Here is a 17,141-nt window from a genome sequence, read left to right as displayed (position 1 = left end):
ACTTCTACCTTTTATCATTGTGGTCTCGGGGGTCTAGTGCACCATTATCAAAACCGGTCCAATTGGCATTTTTTAGTGAAACCGGGTATTGATCCACTAATAGAATGGGTGCATCCCAAAAAAAAGTTGAATCATGTCTCTTCTTGAGATTATTTCTAACAGAACTCAATACCCCAAACCCAATCCGTCAATGGTATCCCAAACACAGATTAGAACCTTAATAGAGAAATTTTGGATTGTTTAAATTTTGATCTCAACCATATCTAATTAAGAGAAGATTTGATTTGTGATATTATTATAATTATTTATAAATAAATTAAATTATTAGCAAAATGTGCACTTCAAACCTTGAATCTTCGAACTAATGGATTGAATCTTCTAAAACATTGTCAATGTCAATTTTATAACATTGGTCTAATGTCTTCTTTATAATATATATCATTAAAAGTTACATTGAAAATATATTTCAATTATGTTATTCTTAGTTTCTTACTATTAGTACATTTTAAGCAAATGAACTATTGATTGAGTGACAATGACTTTACATGTCCCTAACTTCAGGTCATGGGTTCTAGTCTCACATCCTCCTGAATATTTATAAGGAGGTGCGTGGACTTGGTCTGTCCCTGCGTGAGTTTTGTTTGTGCCCCTGCATAGGCTAGGTTTGTGCCTCCTATGTGAGACCTGTTGACATCTGTACTTTCATAGGCTTTATCTGATGTTGTGTCAATAATGTCATATATTGCATCTGTACTTGTACTCAAAAAAAAATTAAATTTTAAAGTGATAAGCATTGACATGACCTCTGAATGGGTCAATTTAGCCCTTGAACTTTCAAAATTATATTCCATTACAATTTCCGTCTATTTACTTGATGTGGCAACAAGTCTGAAAACCACGTGTCATATAAGTAACAAAACATTTGCCACATCAACAAAAATCGACCAAAAATTAGATACTCAAAAAATACACTAGTCACAAATAAAACACCTATATAAAGAGGAACATAGATTAGCATATGAGGGGACTTGCTTTTGCTTGTTGCTTCCTGGCATAACAGCTCCAAGTCAATTTCAATCAATCTTTGAGGATTGCAAACTAAATAATGTTTTTAGCACTACAAATGAACAATCAAATGTAAATTTAAGGCTGGACAAATGTGAATTTTCTGCTCACATAGCGGTCCCATACCTAAAAACCATAATCAGCTGGACGTGAGAATTGAATCCAAGACCGTCAAATGTCTTGCCTAACAAATAAAAGTTCCATTTCTTCAATGTGTATCAGTTCCAACAACTACAATACAAACATACCAGACAGAGGCAGAGCACAAAGGCATTTTCTCCTACTGCCAATAAAAAACAAACAAGAGTTAAATAAATCATCTACCAATAACTTTATTATAAGAGAAAAATCTACCTAATGTCCGAGTGCATGAGTGGTCTGGTGGCTGATTGTAAGAACTATGGTCACGAGAGTCAAGGCATCCACTTGCTAGATAACAAATCCTGTTGCAGACTCCTTCCTTCTGGCTCCTGAAGGAACTTAGAGTCTTCTATGTAAACACTAATATTTGAAATTAGCAAATTCATGTCAGAATCGTTTCGTGCTCGCAGTGCATTTAGAAAGTGGTCAGAAATTATGCGAAGCAACTTCCTGAACTGAGATTTGTAATTCCGGAACAGACTAAATCCAGCTGTCTGCAAGAAAGAACAATGCTTTCAGCTCTACCTTTTTGGGAATCATTTTGGAAAAGACAGTTTCTCCGTCAACTTACCTGGAGAAATGCATTTAGTGCGACACCAGTATACATATTAGCAGGAAGACAATTCAAGAACCTTGCAAGCCAGGCCCATCCTTCTTTGATGCCATGAGGGTTCTGGACACCCTCAACTTCTGTCTGAAAAAAGAAAAGTATTGTTGATGGGCAGCTTCTCATCATAACTCAGTTGAGAAAACAAAAAAAAGGTCCCATGCCAGTAGATGTTGATTGCGTTTAATTTTCCAGATCACGTGTACTACTTTTTTAGGATTACTCAACATGCACACATGCAAGGTTACACACATTCACAAACACACCCAAGGGAAAAGAATTAGACGATAACATTTCTCTTTTTTACATAAGACAGACAAACCTGGACTAGTGCCCCGTACAGTTTCATGTAAGACTCTAATCGTCTCAAATAATCCTTGGAACTCTCTATCTTGCCATCGTTTTCGCAATATCCAATGGCTTTGTAGTAAGCCTCTTTCGATTTAAATGCAGTCTGAAGCACAAAATACGCAGAAATCATGTAAAAATAGCCACAGGACAAGCATACTAAAAGAATCATCATATGCGAAGAAATCTTGGACATGGTTTTTCTTGGACTCCTTTTACACTAAATTTGTTAACGGATGGGGGAAGGAGGAAAGAATGGTCAATCAACTGTTCATACCAAAAATATAGATTACTTCAGGAAGTATATACTTAGAGTTTGGTGATATGAAACAAACTTCAACAGGCTCCATTGGTCAATAATAGAGAGTGACTCAAGTTGGTTAAATTGATAATGAACTTGAGCAATATCTTGGAAATAAAATCTGTTGACGTCTAAATATGATGACTTGTGAAAGGGTAACATAAGTCATTTTGGTAAGTAAACTCTCAGGGTTAACATTGATCGTGAACTCAAATCAAGCTATATTTGAAATATCTAAGAACTTGGAAGTGGGATTTTGGCAATTGGTGAAATTGAGCCATTTCAGCATCCTAGAGCATCTGCATGTTCAATTAATTTTTGAAAAGTTAACTTATTTTCCCATTTGAAAACGGAAAAAGGTAAATGATGAGAAAACTGAGAGAGAGAAAAGGAAGTGAGGGTAGCAGGGAATAGAAGAAACTGTGCACTTAGTGTAGTGATAGTAAAGCTATCCACTAGTTTATATTGGATTTGTAAAATTAAATTCTGGCAACAAATGCTGCGTAAAATGGTACTGTCACTATACAAGGAAATTTGTCTGCTACAAAAGTATGAACTGCCACAAGTTAGGGTTCAGGCTTCTTCATATGACATACAGCATAAGAAGCCTTTATGGTTGGTATTTGGATGGAAACAAGATTTGAAAAGGAAAGGCCAAATTCATTATGCAGAATCCGTGCAATGTTTCGCACGTACACAATACATCCGAAACATCATAACATTAGTACATGACAGAATCCCGAAAAAAGGGGCCTGGTTCCAGAGTGCATACTATATATTGGCCCATGTTAGTTGAAAGACAAACTCACCTCTGAGTTAAATAAATGCTTTGGAACAGTGTATATGCAAGCTCTATGGAACTCAGCTAGGATGGGATCCAAGGCCTGTGGAACCTGAAAAGGGGAGAAAACAATCAGACTAACGCCGACAAACAGAGGCATGTCTTCTCGATAAAATAAAATGAATCAAAGAGAAAACTTTAAGGCCATACTCTACTTTGGTTGGCTTTTCGATTATACTTTAGAGAAAATTTGGTGGTGAAATAGAATCCTCACGATGGACTCTTCAGTAATTTTCAACAAAGATAACATATAGCAAACTAAAATTCCCACATGGACACTTGAGTAACATTTCAATAAGAATTCATGTAGCTGACCTGAAATATATAAGATCAGGCTAGTTTGTACTGTTCTTCATTTAGGAATGACTTAATTTTACTTTACATCAGTAACAAAATAGTGGCTGCAGATTAATCTGAGATTGGGCTTCAGTGGTGCACTCAGCAATCAATCAACATAGCTACCACAGTACAGAATGCTCTATCTTGTGAGAAAGTGATGCAGGAGCTAATGAGGTCCCTAAGGAGTAAATTCCAAGATCTACTCAATGAAGATTCATGGACTATCCGGAAGCTTTTAGATTCTACTCCAGTTAGGTTTGATAATAATTTTAAGGTTTTCTTATGCTAGTTCAAAGCTAGGACAGTTTTATTAAGTTTTCTATGACTCTTGTGAGTAAAGATATATTTGGAATTTCTTGGTTTGCTGGAAATTCGAATTATTAGGAGAAGAGTCCTTTATTAGTCTTTACTATGCTATTTTGTTAATAAGAGAACTAGTTGAAGATGGAGTCCTGTCCTTCCTTTTTTTGACTAAAATCCATGACTTACTGAAATGATGATCATAAGAAGAGGAGGAAAACATTTCCCCTAAACATTCATAAAAGAAAAAGTGTTTTAAGTTGTTTTTTTTTTTTAAAAAACAGAAAACAGAAATAGATGATACGAGTATGACTAAGCAGTAGCACTATATATTCATCTTTCTATGCTTGTTGATAAGCAAAACATGCACAATAATTGACGTTCTAACAACTATTTTAGTCAAACAAGTGATCTTAACATGTATGAGAAACCTGTATCCAATAAAAATAACTAGATAAAGCATGTAGATATCTTCTCCTTGATTCCTACCATTTTCTAAAATGACTAGACAATAAACTGGATGATGGTTTTATTTGTTTTGCAGAAAACTTATTGAATAGGTTCCAAAGACAACCAAACCTGCATCCACCAAGTTAAAGCAACAAAAGAACTTAACAGATAAAAACCAAGCCCAATCAAGTGCTTAAAATATGCATAAGGATTAAGGAGACCTAAACTAGTTGGGGCTAGTCAGACGCTTAGATCACATAGCTAGACTCAGTTGCGGCCCTTTATGCCTCACAAAGTTAGTGCAAGAGATGACCACCACTGACAAAGGCACAAAACATGAAGACTATTACGTTTATCCAATTGCCTGATAAACAGTCTCATTTTTCCAACTTGTGATAAGCTTGGGTCAAGCAAGAATCCTTAGAATCTGGGATCAAGACATCACTGACATACTTGATCCCAAGTGAAGGGTAAAACCTTATATGCGACAGCCAAATAGTAGGGGCCAGTAGCAGCAGGTAACATTGCGAAAGATCTAGCTAAGCACAAGTCACACAAATATTACTTGTCTTACAAATACCAAGACCACATAAGCATGCACATATGCAACACAGGCGCACAAATCCAACAGACGGAATTAATAAAGCAAGCTTCACCTTTGAGACGACATGAACAATCACACGAGCACATGCAAAAGCGGTACTATCGTCGGGGCTTTGACAGCGCGAGACAATCTGTCATATCAAAAGTTGGGAATTTCAGTAACGAGTATCTTTAAGTATACATCCCAGTAACTAGCAAAAGAAGACATTAGCAGAGAAGCACCAAAAGCAAATAAACAATTAGCATTAAATAATACATGCATAATTTCTGAGTACCGGTCATGCCGAAACAGAAGCACAAGTATCCATTTCAGTAAAGGTAATAGTAAACAACACCCATGCACAAGACTCCCGCAATGGACAGGAGTCGGGGACATACAAGATGTACAAACCTTACCCCCATATTTTATGTAGAGAGGTTGTTTCCAAGAATTGAACCTGTGACCTCTAGGTTGCACCCTTGCAACTCTACCACTGGATCACATGTTTATCTATCTAATAAATTAATGTCGTTGCAATATTAATATATTATTATGAAGCACTGGTCACTGGCACCATTGGATCCCTACTAAATACAAATGAAAAATAAACCTATGGCCCTCCATTTTAAATTTATTTTAAGATAAACATTAAGATTTTTGTGAGCTTTTCAAAGAAAATACAACATATTATTTATTTTCATTCATACCCGAACATATGCTAAGATGACACTAGTATATATGCATATACACAAACACACACATATACATGTATATAGAATTCGGAAATACTATGTTATGATTTCGAATTCTAGCTCATGGTCTCAAAGAAAATCCCGAAGTTTCCACACAATGTTGAATAATTGTTCTTGATCCCAGATTTTCAATCACTCCATCATCTCAAAGGAAATAAGATAAGCAGTGGTAGAAAATGTTGCTAGTTTTGGGGCAAAATTATTGAAAACTAACCTTCTTTGCAAATGTCGCAACGCTTATAGATTGCGGGCATAATGGATTATTCATAATATTTACAAGTTCACTTTGTTTAACACTGCAAAATGGAGAAATAGCACTGCAAATTAAAATTTAAAACAAAAAAACAAAAACAAAACTCAAGCATGCTTTTAAAAAATAATCCAACAAAACATATCTATAGTTGCAGCAGTACAAAAAAAATTAAGAGACATCAAGATGGGGAAATTATGCAGCTATGGTTTGTTAAAAAATATGCCCAAATCATTAGGAAGACTTGCACTGAAAAAAGGCAGTTCTCTTTTCAATCCAATAATGATATGAAAAGAAAGATGGCACTGCTGAGCATTGAAAGAAGAACTAAACACCAAAAACTCGTGCATGTAAAAACTAACTACACCAGAAGCAGAAAAGTGTCAAGGTACCTCCACCTTCAGAGCAAGGTTGATGGTGAAGGTTACACTTATTGCGATACCAACCAATAGCAAAATAAAGGCTGGGCCGCTCAGGCCATGGATTATTTGTAATATCCTTTTAGACAATGAGTAGATAATTCGGCACTAGCAAGGTAATATCCAGCCCATAAAAACAGAAATCTTTTGCTTTTGGGATGCATGAATGCAGGTGTTGTAGTAGTATCATCATGGAGGCCTTTGTCACAAATAGTTTGGAAACAGCTATAAGAACACACAAGTGAAATCAGTCTAAACCCACTATGTGGGTTCTCCTTTCCTATTCATTCCTATCCATAGCTACACCCTCCAGCGGCCTCCACTAACCTAGAGAGTCCGCATCATTTCTTAGTACTTACATTTGTCTTTTACAGTCACCCATGGTTGCAAAAATCGCTAGTCGGCTACTAGGTGGTTCACAGGGACTAGGGATTAATTGGATTAATCGGGGACTAGTCGGGGATTAATCGGATTAATCGTTTGAGTTTTTTTAATTTTTTATATATATGTGTGTGTGTGTGTGTAAAAATACAATATAAATGAAAATAATACCTTGAACACATACAGATTAATGACAAATTCTTACATACAATCATATATACATACAATATATAATTTATTCATCATTTTTAAAAAATGAATTGCAATTGAATATATACAAAACATTTTTGTGGTTGGAATTCATGTAATGCCAGTAATGGAACCGGGACTACTAAACAATATTAGATTTTGTGGTTGGAATTCATGTTAGAACAAGTGGCAGTGTAAGTCAATTTTTTTTTTTTTGTTTGGTTGTTCTATAACCACGAGGATATCACAATGCACAGATATTAATATATTATTGTATCACAATTCACAAACATTAACCAAACAGAGCGTCGACCAGTGACCAGCTAGAGAGACACGCGTCATCGACAAACCAGAGAGGCAGAGTCGTCGACGAGAGAGAACCCAGAGAGGCAGAAAGCCAACGACGAGAGAGAACCCAAAGAGGCAGAGAGCCGTCGACGAGAGAGAACCCAAAGAGGACAGAGCCATCGACGAGTGAGAACCCATAGAGGAGAGAGCAATCGACAACAGAGAACAGATCTATCGCAGATCTGCCACACGGTGCTTCACAGACTAAGTGGCCCCATTACCCTCTAATCGAAGCGGCAAGCCTCGACTAGCGACTAGTCGGCCGACTAGAGGGATTTTTGCAACAGTGCAGTCACCCGCTTATATTTTTACCATCCCTTATTCAAATTTGGAAGCTATATATTTGGCACAATTATTAGAAAAATGTACAAACTTAATGAGGACATTCTGTGTTACCTGACATTCTCCTTGGTCCCCCTTATTTGTCTTATCAACCTAGCAATAAGCCCTTCGTATCTGCTGAAATCCTAACCAACAACAACACCATGGTAAATTGATGCAGAGGAAGGACTAAGCAAAACTGGAGGAAAAGTTTACAGCTAGATGAGACCTTTCATTGATACATGATCAGATGCCATACAACATTAGAAACATGAAAAAAGAAATCTAAGGCGACATAAATAACAAGGAAAGATTATAAGTCTCAAGTTGAAGCCCCAAGTAAAACAATGGAAAATAGATGTTCTAAAATGCAGCACCAGTGTTGTCAATTTCAAGAAAATGAATGTTATAGGATAAATAAGATATGGTTGAATGCCTCATGGTTGGATAAAATAAGCATAAGCAAAAATCCTTTTAACGTCAACTAGAAGTCCCAAAAAAACACAGGAAAAAAAAAATGGGCTAAAATGCAGCTCCAGCATATTAGCTTTAAAACAACAATAAATTATAATTAATAATGTATTGTTGAATATAATATGGTTGGATAAGCTATATTAACTGATAAATACACAACAGGAATTAAAGCCTTCAAACTTAATATCTCTAATGAGGCAATACCGAATTGGAATTGGATATTAGTGACTGGTTTCTTTCATCCAACTCTTTAAGCTTTTGAAATCTACCCTGCTCAAGAAGAAGAGCACTGTCTGCAGCTTTTACTATGTTACCTGTCACAAAAGGGCCAGTTCAAAACTTCGACAAAGTGAAAATCTTAGATGAAACAAGTGTGAGACATATGAGTCTCAAAAGTTGAGCGGCACACAATGCACATATAGTCATAAATCCCATCCATCAAAGAACAAAAAAACTGATGAATGGCCAATATGAATGATGCAGCAGTCGAGCAATTAGTTAGTTGATGTGCATGGTTTGATTCATTTGAACGAGGCTCAAATGGCGTATGCATAGATGAAAAATAAAATATAATAAACAGATTGTTGTTGCTGAACAAAAATGATGGGTATTGTAAATAGTGCTGCTTGAGTTGGATAAATGACTGAGGGAGAATGTGGAGAAGAGATTTCCCATACCCCCTGAATACACATTTTTCCATCTTTAGCAAAAAACCAATCAGGCAATCACAATTCATTAAAAGATAAAACCCTCACAAAGCAAGTTCAAGGGAACAAATAAATTCATCATTAGCAAGATCTTTAAGAGAGACAGTGAGAAGATGTAAATATTCTGAACCAAGAAAAAAGGGGAGCAGAAGTTTTCCATGAGCATTCTCAGGCTGTTTGGCTTCATTACATAATTACAACAGAAAAAAGCGAAAGTTTTTTTATTCATAAGTAAAGCAATTTCAAGAAATAGTATGGCACCTCTAAGTGCTGTGAATAAGGTCATGTTGGATTCTTCAAGTGTTTCTAACTTCACAATGAAAACATAACCACATAGCAAAAAGAAGAAATAAAAAAGTACCAGTTGATTGCTTGGATCTAGTAGATCCAGATCCCCGATTCTCAGGATTTGAATTTCCTGATCTGGAATCGACTTGATGTCCTGAAGCTTTCACTTCTGACAGAGATGTGCCCCTTTTAGAGGCTTCAGCAGCTTCCTTTTCTGCAGCTTCTTTTGCTACTCTCCTCTCAGCTTCCAAAGCAGCCAGTCTTGTTTCTTCAGCTCGATGTTTGGCCTGCATTCAGAAATAACCTTTCAACTTGGTGATCATACCACTATCTGCCAAAAATTTATGAACGATATACTGCAGTATGCTGTAGGAGGAGCTGAGTTGTCAGTTAAAGAACACCAAGATCCCAGCAAAACGGTTATGAGCATCACAAAAACAAAACATGGCCAGTACGAAGCATCCTATCATGCTAGTAAAAATTCCCAAGCACATATGATAGACATATTTATTTGTTTTGTTGTGGCAACAGCATCAGAACCCAACCCAGCAACTACTGGTCTTTGCTTTGGCTAGCTCCAGGCTCCTCGTAAAACGTGAAAAATGAAAATAGACTTAAATGGCATGAAATGGGTTGAAGCTCCTCTGGCAACACATCCTGAAATCCAGTTACACAGAATTGCCTTGAAAATGCACGCACTGAAAGAATGAAATATCTGAATTCCAGATGCCAAGGAAAATTTCTTTGACTCACATGCCAGGCACAAAGAGAGTCAATTCATACATAAAAAAAAGACTTTAATACAACTAAATTCCAGATAATATTTAAAAATTAGGGAAAAAAAAGACTTACATATAAACTGCAGAATTGCCAAACAGTAACTGCAGGATTTCAAGGAGATTAAAGACCAAAGAAACAAACCTCTGCTTCTGCTTTAGCTTTTTCTTGGCGCAACTTTTCTTCTTTTAGAGCCTTCTCTTTTCTCTTTGCCTCTTCATGAGCTGCTTCACTTCTTATTCTCCTCTCTTCCATTTGTGATCTGAGTTCATGATCTCGCTGAACAGCCGTCAAGTGGTTATCAAGCGCTTCAGCACTACAATCATTACCAGAAAAATGTCAGAAATTGAATCAACAATATTTTATTAACAGCCAGGATATAAAATGCAAAGGAAAAACAAAATTTGAAACAATTTATGTCATGTTGCAACAACAAATGGCAACACGAGCAAATGCAAAGTTCATATAAAATCAAACTTTTAGGCTAATGGCAAAAGATAAGGTAAAATGAAATTAGAACGTCTTTTTCAAAACTAGAATTTATTTAATCAGACACACATTTATCACACTAAATGCTGAAATTGTTCTTTAAAAACAGTGTCTACACTGCCAAAAACTCATAGCAACTGCAAATAGTTTTATGTAATAGTTGACATAAAAATATGTATACTTCCAACAAACTTTCTTTTCTCTGGATACACTTCCAACATACTTGGAGGGCCTGGATTACAATGAACATCCAGAAGATTAGAGCATAAGTGTTGCAAGGAAAACAAAGTTCGCAATAAATTAGACCCTCTAATGTTTATGTTATAGATTGAAGATAAGTTAACACTGAAACTTCATGACTTCTTCTACCACTTCAAACTTGTACAACAGAGAAATCCCAGAATTAAAGGTGCTCCCCTTCATATGGCCAATAAATCGATAATCTTCAACGCTTGTTAATAAAAATGAATTGCAGGGTTCTCATATCCCCTAGCACAGTCTCATGGTCATTCTCAAACCAGATGGAGCAGCATTATGTCAAAATTATTGAAACATACAGAAAAGGACGAATCTGACGAATAAAATGATTAAAGAATTTTAAAATTTGGTAATTGAAGATTCTATATAGAGAAAACTGAAGGTGCAAACATACATTTTGCGTTGATATTGAGTATCAAGTTTCCTATCCATTTCCTGCCGTGCTTGTCTATATTTATCAACACGGGCGAATGCAGAAGAAGATTTCTCACTTTCCCTCGTCAGCTCCGCCACCAATTCCAAGGTTTGGTTCCTAATTTCTTCCTGTTACCATGCAAATACACCCGTCCCATTCATCAGTCAATAATATGCCTGAAAACTCACAAATCTAAATGAGTCGAAGAACATACAATTGGTAATACTAAAAGATATCACAATAAAAAATAAGCACAATTTTTTTGCATAAATACAAGTTCATACCTTTATTCCGAGTTGATAATCATGGTTCAGCTCAAACAGAGAACCTTCCACTACACCCATCCGATCCATCAAGTCGGACTGTTCTTCAAAGCCCAACTCACTGTCAGACTCATCACTGCCACCAAGGTAAAAATGAATGCATACAGCCTGGTGCAGTTTTTTTAAAAAAAAAAATTTCAAAAACACAAAATGTACCCAAAAGGTAGTCCAAAATAAACTTATTACATAAAAATAGAAATAGAAGTAACAGTTATACAAGAAGACATTCTGCTGATTTGACTGCATACCTCAAATACAGATCATCACAATGGAATCGTTTCACCACAATACTTTGATGATTTAAATCCCCACCCTCAATTTCAAAATCTTCTGCCCCATCATCATCAGACACGCGCATCACAAAGGCTTTCCCTCTCCTATTCACAGTCTGCCCGTTGGAAAGATCCCTAAACAGAAACACCGGTGAACAAAACTAGCAACGAATATCTTACATGGTTTTCAGGGAAACAAAAACAGCTTTACACACTGAAAAGCACAGTTACCGAGGGTTTGTTTTGACAAAAGGAATGGGAACTGTCGAAGAGGCGTAGTGTTCCGTCTCCAGCGAATTGAGCTCCGATAATAGGGAATCGAAGTTCCAGTTGGGTTCGGGGTCCAACGCAATTCCATGAACTTGTTGCGGACATCGAAGTTCCAATCTCACAGCTCCCCTGGAATGTACATGCGTATGAATCACGCATTACCATGACAAGGAATTAAAATAGAGAGACTAAAGGAAAGCTTACATTGGAGACATATCGCAGCTTCAATGGGGACTGTGGAGCCTTAGACAGAGGAAGACAATACAAATCAAATTCTCAGCTCCGATCGAAAAAGAGGGAATTGAAGGAGAGGTGAAAACATGCGTCTCCAACTTGGCAGCAACAGCAATTCTTCCTAGTTCTCAGGCGCGACGTCCCGGTCGAATTGGATTCAATTTCGAACCAGCGCGGCCCTCAACCCAACCCCCGCCCCCGAAATCGAACCCAAAATTTAGGGTCTGATTGCCGATTGGGACTGTTTGGGCCCGTAATCCCTCAGCCCGTTGGGATATCATCAAAGCCCATTATGTGATGCGTATTTTAAAAAGAAGCCACGCCATCAGCTTAAGACACATGTCAAGAGGAGCCGTAAATAGAATGACGTAAAGCAGTAACGAGGCCCACCCAGGCCCACAGTTGTTACGGAACTAATGGAGAGCTTTAGTCACCCCTCAGTTCTTATTGAGGATACCCCGACTTACGTTGACTTCGTATATTTTGAGGCTGAGGATTAAAACACCCTTATCATTCAAAGCCTTGGAAGCTCAAATCAGAGGAGAGTGTCTCTGTCGACGGAGACGTAGGCGCGGTGGAGAATGGAAGCTAGAACGTCATGGAGCACGGAGAGAGAGCTTTGGTGACGCCACCGGCACGCCACTACTACAATGGTGAGTTTTCGGTGTTGTCCTTGTATATGGAGTTGAGATAAAACACCAAATGTTGGCGTTGACCACTGATTTCCCAATAGGCAGACGTCGCTATCGGTGATTCACTCAACGAACACCGGATCTGTGACAATCCGATGTTGAGGGAGGTTATCCCCTCACACCTCGAGTTCATAGAACTCAGACAATGCCATTCACTTTCGAATAAGCACGAAGACCTAAAAAAAATAGAAATTTCATTTCAAAAAGAAAATCTCTTTTCCCCTCGAGCAAGCTACAGAGGGAGCCACTTTCTAGCTACTAGCTTACTAAGCTTCTTCCCTCCTTTTGGAATGGTAAATCGATTCTATGATCTTGTAACTTTCTCTAAGTTGAAGCCGTGCTTGAAAGTAAAAACTTGAGGAGTTGTATACTTGTATTGCTCCAGCCAACGAACAATTGCATGATAGGCAATACCCTTCTGTGGATTCCCAAAATTCTGCAAATAGAGGTTCAATTCTTTGATACTTTTATTTAATTCTAGTTCGGGGTTTTGTTTGTTATTGGATTTGGGCTGAGCTCTTGTGATGCTTTGATTTAGGTTACCCGTTTGAGGGGCATATGACAGTGGATCCTGAACCACCATAGCCTCAATGGTTGGTGCACTAAACCTCTTGAACAGCTAGCAATTTGCTCGAACAGCTCATAAGCGGGTTAGATAATGTGGGGCTGTATAGGCTGGGCATGTTGTGCTTTGGTTTAACTATAATTGTTGTGGATATCCTTTTAATTATCTACATTATGTGCTCTTTTTTTGTTGAATTTTGCTTAGGATGCCTTCTAGTGAATGACATGCTCTGTTTTGTAGTGAAATGCAACTAATTCCTCTGTTCTCTCAAGTCTTTTTTGGGCGTGGGGTATATTTATAAAATGTTTGATATTTTATGTACTTTTGGTGTCACTAGTAAAATGTTAAAAAATTTGGGTTGCTATCAACATGGGGTATATCTAGTAAAAACCGGGGTGTGACTAAAGTTTCCCAGAACTAATCCCACATCGTTGGATTAGTACACCACTAAACGATTCATAAACCGCAACGAAGGAAGAGGTGTTTGTCCCTTTGGGGACATCCGATAAAATTGGAACGATATAGAGAAGATTAGCATGGCCCTGCTCAAGCATGACATGCACAAATCGAGAAATGGTCCAAATTTATTTTGAAAAATTTTATGTACAATCTTAATCTGCCCATTTGGGGTGTCTTTAAAAAAAAATCACTGGATTTGATATATTTTACAAGTATGTGTTTGGGTTCTCTCTAAATCGGATGTATTTTACTGTCATGGGTTCAGGATTCTTTCTCTTGACATTGAATCTCATATTTTTTAATCTTAATCTGCCCATTTGGGGGTTTTTTTTTTAAAAAAAATCACTGAATTTGATATATTTTACAAGTATGTGTTTGGGTTCTTCCTAAATCGGATGTATTTTACTGTCATGGGTTTAGGATTCTTTCTCTTGACATTGAATCCCATATTTTTTGTTGGCATGCCACATGCGTTTGGGTTGTGTAAGTTTGATGTATTTTGCTGTGAAGGGTTAAAGGTTCTCTTATCTATTTGGATTTGTTAGGGTTGTTGTTGCTGTGAAGGGTCAAAGGTTCTCTGATCTATTTGGATTTGTTAAGGTTAAGTTGAACTATGCTCTCTGATATTCCCAAAATACCCCCACTAATGGGAGAAAGCCACGTGGCAGAATAAGTTCCAGTGAGGACAATATGGGTGACGTACCGAAGGGTACACTTCGGTTCTCGACCGAAGTGTATACCTCTGCACTATCAGACCGAAGACCGCACTTCGATAACCGTACTACAGAAGCATGTACGCACGAAGTTCAACTGATGAAGAGTCCTCATAGGACGTCAATTCTAGATAGAGTCCTACTCCCCTTTGGAGAGGGATACAGATAGAATTTACCATCCGAGAAACCCTCTGGAAAACCAATGAGAGAGAGTCCGACTCCTACTACAACTCAAACACTTCAAACTCATATAAAAGGGGAACCTCTGCCCTCAGGTAAGGAATCTAACTCCTGCACTCTAAAATACTTACTGAGCAAGAGGCAACGCTCGAAGCAACGAGCCATCCTCCCAAGTTTAGTACTGTACTGACTTGAGCGTCGGAGAGGTCCCCCCGAGTACACCCTCGGGGCCCTACCGAAGCTTACGTTCGCTTCTTGTGCAGGAAGGAAGGAAGAGATCACGTACCAGCAAAGGAGAAATTAGTTATTCCAGCTCAGTCTGACTTGGCTGATTTGTCTGATAGGGTAGACCTGTTTTAGACATCATCAGTTTGGCGCCGTCTGTGGGAAGGAAGTACACTTCCCTAAAGAAACTCACAATGGTCAGATTGAGAAAGAATGTCGCTTCTACTTCAGAAACAAGCCGTCGAGTTGATGACCCTAATGCTCCCGACCGGGGGCAGGGTGAACACCCCCATCATGAGGAGGTAGAACACCAGGAGGATGTTGCTGACCGAACCAACCAGCATAACCAGGACGCTGGACCGTCCCAAGTACCTTGCACTCAGGAACAATTCCAACAACTTTCCCAGCAGGTGCAAATGTTGACCGAACTAATCATGAACCAACAGACACAAGTGAACCAAGAAATCCCGCACAATGAGGAGGTGCGAAGTTCACACTCTAGAGAACCAAGCCGAAGGGTGAATCCCGATGGTACCATTGGAGAAAGTACTAGAAGGGGAACTACCTACAATGAAGATGTCGGTCGACACCTAGATGAGATGAACAAGAAGATTGCAGCACTACAAGGAGTGTCCCCAATGGAGGGAGTGTGGGACAGTACGTTGACCCCTTTAGCTCCTGAAATACTTGAAGCTGAAATGCCGCGTCACCTTATTGTTCCAAAGCTGGAGAAGTATGAAGGGTTAACTGACCCCTGTGATCATATCCAGGGTTTCAAATCAATGATGGAGTGTCGGGGGGCAAATGCCCTGATAATGTGTAAGATATTCCCATCAACCCTTTTTGGACCAGCAAGAACTTGGTTCAATCGATTACCGAGACACAGTGTGACTAGTTTTGGAGACTTGTCCGAGAAACTTGCGCTTCACTTCTCCGCCGCACGAAGGACGGCAAAGACAAGTTTGGATCTGATGAATCTTGACCATAAGCATGGAGAATCACTTCGATCATTTCTTGCAAGGTTCAATAGAGCATGCTTGGAAATCCCACATGTCCAGGTAGAAGTAGCTATTTCGGCCCTGGTAAGGACAGTAAGGGATGAAGCGTATGTACGCTCATTAACGAAAAAACGCCCGAAGACTATGGGAGAACTCTACGCTAGGGGAGATAAGTTCATGCAGTCAGAGGACATGATGAAAATTTCTTAGTTCTCTTCTTCCTCGGCCTTTGCCAAAAAAGGCTCGAGCGCCCTGGGAAAGACTGAGAAAGACTTACCTCCTCCAATCAAGAAGCAAGGAAGAGTAGAAGGAAAGAATGACAAAAAGAAGGATGATCAATCTAGTAGGAAGACTGACCAAGGTCCAGTCCCTAGGTATAGTTCCTATACTCCTCTTAATAATTCATTGCATAATATCCTTCTTGAAATAAGTAACAGGGATATACTGAAGTGGCCTAAGAAAATGAGGGCCCCGGCAGAAAAGCGTACTTCAGATAAGTATTGCTTGTTCCATAGGGATCATGGTCATGACACTGAAGAATGTAGGCATCTCAAGGATGAGATTGAAGGCCTCATAAGGCGAGGCTACCTGAAGCAGTTCACTTCAAATAGAGAAGAAAAGAGAAGAAGAACCGATGGTGATGATAGGGATAACGACCGAAGGAGACAAAGAAGAAGGGATAGGTCTCCTCGTCACCAAAGGGGGACTGCTGGGACAATTGGAGTTATTGTAGGAGGTCTGGCCGCAGGAGGAGAAAGCTCCTCAGCAAGAAGGGCTTATGCTCGAATAAATGAAGTAAGTAAGGAAAGAAAGAAGCCGAGAAGGGATGAAGAAAAAATTATTTTCTCAGAAAAAGATGCTGAAGGTATCCAGGATCCACATGATGATGCCCTAGTGATAGAAGCAGTCATCGCAAATTTCACAGTGAAAAAGGTTCTGGTGGATAATGGAAGTGCTGCAGATATCTTGTTCTATCACGCCTTCAAAGAGATGAAGATCTCAGAAGAAAAATTGAAGAACTTTTCGGTTCCTTTATATGGGTTCGCAGGGGAATCCATAGTTCCCAAGGGAATCATATCCCTACCTGTTACTCTAGGAACCTATCCAAGGACGGTTATGCATATGATCGATCTTCTTGTAGTAGATGTTCAATCCCCCTATAATGCC

General features: G+C 38.5%; 1 protein-coding gene and 1 non-coding gene across 4 annotated transcripts; one reads left to right on the top strand and one right to left on the bottom strand.

Moving 5' to 3' along the window:
- Positions 1 to 1,019: 1,019 nt before the first annotated feature.
- LOC119999450 (protein GLE1) lies at positions 1,020 to 12,344 on the bottom strand. Of its 3 annotated transcripts, none has more exons than XR_005468418.1 (16): positions 12,113 to 12,344; positions 11,870 to 12,037; positions 11,615 to 11,773; positions 11,328 to 11,442; positions 11,023 to 11,171; positions 10,026 to 10,197; positions 9,178 to 9,391; positions 8,314 to 8,423; positions 7,711 to 7,781; positions 5,942 to 6,023; positions 5,049 to 5,126; positions 3,272 to 3,355; positions 2,136 to 2,267; positions 1,778 to 1,900; positions 1,420 to 1,700; positions 1,020 to 1,345 (listed from the first exon to the last, which is right to left on the bottom strand). XR_005468418.1 is itself a non-coding variant. In XM_038847019.1 (15 exons), exons 1-15 carry the CDS (start codon positions 12,121 to 12,123, stop codon positions 1,479 to 1,481), a joined length of 1,890 nt encoding a protein of 629 aa, XP_038702947.1. In that variant the 5' UTR covers positions 12,124 to 12,344; the 3' UTR covers positions 1,020 to 1,478. The 3 variants fall into 3 exon arrangements, 1 of the variants encoding a protein (XP_038702947.1); XR_005468417.1 differs by having other exon boundaries at positions 1,020 to 1,348; positions 12,113 to 12,343; XM_038847019.1 differs by having other exon boundaries at positions 1,020 to 1,700.
- Positions 12,345 to 13,885: 1,541 nt separating this feature from the next.
- On the top strand, positions 13,886 to 13,987 carry LOC120001152. The gene has a single exon (XR_005468757.1). It is a non-coding gene; the product is annotated as a U6 spliceosomal RNA (small nuclear RNA).
- The last annotated feature ends 3,154 nt before the right edge of the window (positions 13,988 to 17,141 follow it).

Source organism: Tripterygium wilfordii, chromosome 6 (assembly GCF_013401445.1).
Source record: "Tripterygium wilfordii isolate XIE 37 chromosome 6, ASM1340144v1, whole genome shotgun sequence".
In the NCBI taxonomy this organism is placed as follows: Eukaryota; Viridiplantae; Streptophyta; class Magnoliopsida; order Celastrales; family Celastraceae; genus Tripterygium; species Tripterygium wilfordii.
The sequence above is the reverse complement of the archived record's forward strand: the minus strand, read 5'-3'. Positions and strand labels throughout refer to the sequence as shown.

Coding starts and splice junctions, on each gene's coding strand:
- LOC119999450 (XM_038847019.1), bottom strand. Junction 8,424..9,177: donor TAGATCCAAGCAATCAACTG/GTACTTTTTTAT, acceptor CTTTTGTGACAG/GTAACATAGTAAAAGCTGCA. Junction 1,901..2,135: donor TGTACGGGGCACTAGTCCAG/GTTTGTCTGTCT, acceptor TTCTTTTTTCAG/ACAGAAGTTGAGGGTGTCCA.